Source organism: Thunnus maccoyii, chromosome 8 (assembly GCF_910596095.1).
Source record: "Thunnus maccoyii chromosome 8, fThuMac1.1, whole genome shotgun sequence".
Classification (NCBI taxonomy): Eukaryota; Metazoa; Chordata; class Actinopteri; order Scombriformes; family Scombridae; genus Thunnus; species Thunnus maccoyii.
In genome coordinates this window covers 525,621-531,620 of record NC_056540.1, presented here as the reverse complement: position 1 = coordinate 531,620, position 6,000 = coordinate 525,621, and the positions used below count along the sequence as shown (strand labels likewise).

Below are 6,000 nucleotides of genomic sequence, written 5' to 3'. Positions count from 1 at the left end.
GACATTTCTCTGACATCAGAATTGTATTTATAGCCATACTTTCTTCTTTTAATTTATCATATAGTAACTGGAGATTCAATGGATCACAAAACTCACGGTTTGGGTCATATTATGGTTTTCAGTCACGGATTGTATCATTTTCAGATCAGAAAAAAAGTGTGTATGTGTGTGTGTGTGGGGGGGGGCTTAAATGAAAAAAAACATTCAAGATGTCCAATGTTTAAATAAAATCTTAAAATATATAACATATTCAATACTCAATTGTTAAATCAAATTGCAATATGAGGCATGATACCTTCTTCCTTTAAACATGCTAGTGAATGAAAAAATAGCCTCAGATCACGTCATCGAAACATGATGATAACTTACAAACATGAACATGTCTTGTCCTGCACCTTAGTTTGTTGAACAAGCCACCAAATAAATATTCAACGTGCATACAAAGGTGGAGAGAGGGAGCCCAGTCAGTGGGCCATGTGGCAGCTTGTGTACTGTGTGTTTCTGCACTGGGATCGGTAGGTTTCGGTTTACTTCTTTTCGAAGGGAGGGTGAAGATTGCTTTTTAACTTTGGTTTATCTTGGGTTGATTTTTAACTGTTGTCCCTGTTGTAGATACCCCCCCCTGAAACATCTGTTTCTCCTTTCTTCCTCTCTTTCGGGCTTACTTTTATATGTGTTACTCCTTTTATCCCCTGGACCTTTCCTTGGGGACGTCACAGTCAGTTAGCAGCTAGCCAGTCAATTAGCTGCTCAGCTGCAGTGTATTAAACAGCATAACTGAAACATACCTGAAAATGTCAATTCGGACCCATTAGATGCTAGTTTGGTTGTTGCTCTTCAAAATCCCTGTCAGTGACACACTGTCTGCCCATGACTTATAGCTAAAGCAGTTTGTTTACTTTGTTTCCAATGAGACCTTAAATTTTGCAATTAATCAGTGGTTCACATGCGTGCCAAACCATGGGGGGTGATCTGTACTGATCGTGGATCAACTATGTTCTGTTACACCATTAATAGTAACCTAGGGTCTGTCATACCTACGCAACAGGGAGTTTATATTTTCTGACATAGTATCAGTATGATAATACAGGGACTGTGTGTGTCCTATCCAGAGTCTCTAGGTAACAGGGAGAGTATATGGAATATTCATAACAGAGGCAACACAGTTACCACCAGTTTGCCAGAGCAAAACTAACGGCCTGAGTGTTCCTTTGACAACCAAATACTGGTGGGAGAACTCCACACCAACTTTAATCTGAAAAGTCCACTATCTGGTAATAAGGTCTTAGGTCACAGAGTCTGGGGTCACATTTTTGATACAGTTTCAATCAATTATTTTTCATTTGGGTGCACCAAGACACACATCGTTCCCTTTACAGAAGTAGGCAATGTAAAGAATTAGAAAGGGACTGTGCTCATTTGATCTTTATCTAAGAATAGCCTGTACAGTTCAGACACATCATGTCTCAGTAGAAATGATTTAACTGCCATACTTCATGCTGAGGACACTGGTCTGTTGACAGGCATCACTGTTTACAATGTCCAGCTGACGCAGTGTGTTTCAGCCTACCCACTCACACATATCCACTTCCATTCTGTTCAACATGCAGTCCTGGTACTGTCGAAGGGAGCCATAGCTAGTGCAGATTAGGATACTTCAGGCAGAATCTGTTGAATGCATCGTATATGGCCTGTCTGGAAATAAAACGCATATCAGATACCAATTCTAAAACAACAACAACACAGAAAAGGTAGCATGACAAAGAAAAAAAACATGTACAAAAATGTTCGTAGTTTGTGATGTTTCTTTCAGTGTGTTCTTTGGCTGAGAATGCAAAACAGTTTGGAGTGTATTAATTCATGCTGACAATCTGCAGCTACAACATGAACATTACATTAGCAGCAGAAGATATGTTAATTAAATGTATCAGACACATTGAAAGCTGTAGCCTTCTTAGATTTGCACACATTATTTTCACAAGCTACTTCACAACTATATGATAGGATATGAAGATGATCCTCACTCCTGATATTGGCCTGGCACAACTAAACCATCACCAGCACTACCAAACACAAATTTCCTTACTTTTTGTGCTAAGTTTACAAAAACACACCCTACACTCCTGAATGTAGAGTGATGTTGGATAGTGGTGCGAATACAGACACCAGCTTGCAGAGATCCAAACCTTTCATTTTGGCCTTTTATCAAGTATCCTGAGGCATTTAAGGGCAGGTTTGGGTTTTTTTCTGTCTTAATACAATACTCATGTGCCATTATGTCTGTGGAAATGGGTCTTGCTTGCAGTAACAATTCCTGTTCTCCATACTGCTCCTGAAGCTATTCTCTTTCTTCAAACCAAGTTGTTTTGTGTTTGTATATTTTGTAACACAGTTTGTTCTACTTAATGTAAAAAGCTGCAGTGAACAATAACGGATGATCAGCAAGTGGTGAGCTGAAATAATCTGCACAATACATCTGAACTTTCCATCATCAACAAACGCTCATTTCCTTGGAAGCACATGTCACTATGAAAACTCCCAGTAGCAGCCCCTCAGTGGCTTTCTAAGTATAGCAAATAATCACTAGATACACTATATTTACCCTGTGCCATTTTAGTTATGTCTGAATTCAAAGTGTGTAAATTTATCCACTGTATAGTGCCCTCCAAAATGCCACAATGGAACCAAAAAAGTAGTGTCCATGCCATGTACATGACTTTCTGCTTACAATCCCACAGTGCAATGCACCACATTTTATAGATGCAAAAATAACTTATGCACCTCCACAAGTGAACGTGGTGATGCAAAATGATGACGATTAGTGAGTGTCCTAAATCTCAATTTATGACTCACTATTGAGTAAACTGCTAAGTGTCTGTTATATAGGGAGCAGTGAGTGACTGCATAAGGTTACTAACAAGTCAGTGTTACCTGAAGACATTCTGCTTAAACAGATAAGCACTTATGTGTCCTCCATTCAGGTATCTGACTTCACACCCTGGCCAAATCTCCTGCAGACTGAGGACCCCAGTACGAGGGATGTAGGCATCTTCTTTGGCCTGGATCACGATGATGAGACTGGTGTCTACAGGAACTATGACAGAAGGAATGACAGATACCATTTATCAGCAGTGGGAAAAAGTACGGGTGCACGGTGTATATGTGTGGCTCCGTCAAAGGTTTGCACTGATAATTTTCTTAGTAGCCCAATGATATAGGAGGTAAAAACTACCTGAGTAATACTGTGTGTATGTACTGTAGATATATAGCCTGCCACTTGTAATGCTGTTTGTCTGATGAAGTTCTCAGTGTGACTGAAACATTTCTTTAGTAAATTTGCTTGGAGGTGTGCTTTTTTGATCCAGCACCTGTTGAAGGATTTTTGGATGTTTGCTTTCTTTTGTCCTATTTGTGTTATGATACAAATCAGAAACATTGCCTGTAAATAGGTTTGCCTGCACTGTAACACCAACCAGAGAAGTTGGCCATGTGTGTACATTCATCCATCACTCCCTTCATGAAGCTTATAGACTCCCTGTATAATGATGGCCGACAGCATTTGGCTGAATCTGTCTTCTTCACATGCAATGCGTTCTTGGCATGAATGCTTCTGCGATGAAACATAAGAGATGAAACAGTGTCACTGGAACAAGTAACAGTAGGATACTGAAAATAACAACAAAATCAGTGAAACAAAAACATACACGTACATTATTGCGAGTGTACTTCCTGCATAGTATGGAGATTAGACGTGATTGCAATAGTACGATTCATGAGTAAAGTATCCTCTCCACGTCCCAATATTTTGTTAAGTTTTGATACCTGTAAATCACTACCACCAAAAAGTTGAAAACAAAATATAAAATTGTGGAAAGCAAAGATTGTCTGTTGTTGGTCAACAATGAGTCATTTATCTGTTACATAGAGTTTCTACATACAAATCCCTTTGTCAGATTCATGTCTGATATACAACCCTACAACCTATGTCCATGTCCATAGTTTCACATACTGTACCCAAACAGGTTTTTACTGATGGACAACTGCAAATGCGGTTTATAGTAACTCATGCTAAAAGTTGATTGGCTGATTGCAGATTTTTTTCTGGAGTGGAGGAAAGACTACATCCTGTCAGATCACATTGCAAACATCAAGTGTGAAAAACATCTTGTTGATCAGACTGGGCATCAGTGAGTTATAGCCATAACTCTGGCAAAATTCCATCAAATCTGTCATGTTCCTTTTGGGTTGTTATTTGTAGAATATATCTGCTCTGCAGACTACTAACACACTTTATGTTGGGTTTTCTTTTAATTTTTCACCCATCTATGGATCAACTCTTTTCAGTGAAAAAAAACGGTGTTCGAGCAAGTATTCTAACAATTATATTTATCAGTACAATGTGCTGGGAGCCCTAATGATAGATTAGATAGATAGGTGTTTAAATATATTCAACTTACCAATGTATATGTAAGTTATAGGTATATGGAACATATGTCCAGGAAACTATAAATGTGTAACTTGCACATGTATTTCAATATATCAAAGGGAGAAAAAGTGGATATTACAAATATAAACATAATATGTGAAGCCTTGTCCTTCAATTGATTACCTTGGTAGAGTGTCTAAGTTAATTCCACTGCTGTTCACTGATGATAATAATTGGTCTACTTTGTCTCCAGGGCCTCCAATCAACAGGCCTCGACCAGCCTCAGCTTCCCCCCCAGCCTTGGAGTACTTGGCCTCTGATGCGTTGTCATCTCCAGACAAGCCCAGCAGATGCTCTAAAGAGTCCACACTACCTGGAGAGTTCTTCACAAGTTCTTGACCCATCTTAAAGGAATCAGCCTGATAAATGTGGACACACAGAACAAAAGACAGACACATTGTACTTTTTGAGGCTCATATGTGTTAATGTATGTGTTATATGTGTTCATGTATGTGTTTGTTAAGAGGGGATTAGTTCTCCAGCAGAATCCTTTTACTATACTTTTATGCTTGCTTTGATCAGCAGCCAGCAAGCAAGAACAGCTAAAACAGAGGTTAATGGATAGGTTGGTGCACCTTCCACAACTATCACCCTTTCTGAGCATGATGTTAAGAGGGCTTTCAAGCAACACCAAGAAAGCAGCAGGACCAGACAGTATCAATGGGTGGGTCCTAAAACTATGTGCTGACCAACTTGTGCCAGTGTTCACAATGATATTCAACCTGTCCTTGGCTCTGTCTGTCATTCCCATGTGCTTCAAGAAGTCCACCATCATTTCTGTGCCCACGAAAACAAGACCCGCCTGCCTGAATGACTCCTGCCCAGTGGCACTCACCTCTGTAGTGATGAAGTGCTTTGAATGGCTGCTGCACTCCCTGTACACACATGACTGTGTAGCCATTTTCAACTCCAACACCATCATCAAGTTAGCTGATGACACAGCTGTGTTGGGCCTGATCACAGATAACAATGAAAAGGCCTACCTGAAGGAAGTAGACAACCTGACCCACTGGTGTCAGGACAACAACCTACTCCTGAACATCAGAAAGACTAAGGAACTGATAGTGTACTTTGGGAAGAAGCAGGGAAGGAACTACGCCCCCCTTAATATCAATGGGTCCTTGGTGGACAGCTTCAAGTACCTTGGTGTCCACATCACCAAGGGCCTGACCTGGGTGCTGCATACTGACTCAGTGATGAGAAAGGCAAAGCAGAGACTGTTTCACCTCGGACGCTTGAGGAAATTCTAGGTATCCCCCCAAATACTGAGGTATTTCTACTCCTGCGCCAGTATGATGCTAATCGTTTTAGCATCTTCCATTCATTTACATGAAACGGTTAGCATTAGCTTTTCTATTCAAAACTTTTGAGCTTATTATCAACTCCGTGATTAATACAGATTTGGATGGTGTACCCAAGTCTGCTAGTTAGCTTAAGTAACTTTCATACCACATCAGGCTAATTTGAATTCTCATTCTAGCTAAAAGCAAAGAGAAGTGCAGTGCATTTGGGGC

The 6,000-nt window shown here is 40.0% G+C and overlaps 1 protein-coding gene across 2 annotated transcripts in view; it reads right to left on the bottom strand.

The window, feature by feature from the left end:
* Nucleotides 1–1,410: 1,410 nt before the first annotated feature.
* abhd18 (abhydrolase domain containing 18) overlaps nucleotides 1,411–6,000 on the bottom strand; it is a 29,741-nt gene continuing 25,151 nt past the window's right edge. For both annotated transcript variants that reach the window (XM_042418874.1, XM_042418873.1), the window contains exons 11-14: nucleotides 4,610–4,845; nucleotides 3,474–3,610; nucleotides 2,932–3,094; nucleotides 1,411–1,695 (exon numbers count right to left, since the gene is read on the bottom strand). In XM_042418874.1, coding sequence (XP_042274808.1) covers nucleotides 1,638–1,695; nucleotides 2,932–3,094; nucleotides 3,474–3,610; nucleotides 4,610–4,845 — 594 coding nt within the window. In that variant the 3' untranslated portion in view covers nucleotides 1,411–1,637. The remainder of the gene's footprint in view (nucleotides 1,696–2,931; nucleotides 3,095–3,473; nucleotides 3,611–4,609; nucleotides 4,846–6,000) is intronic.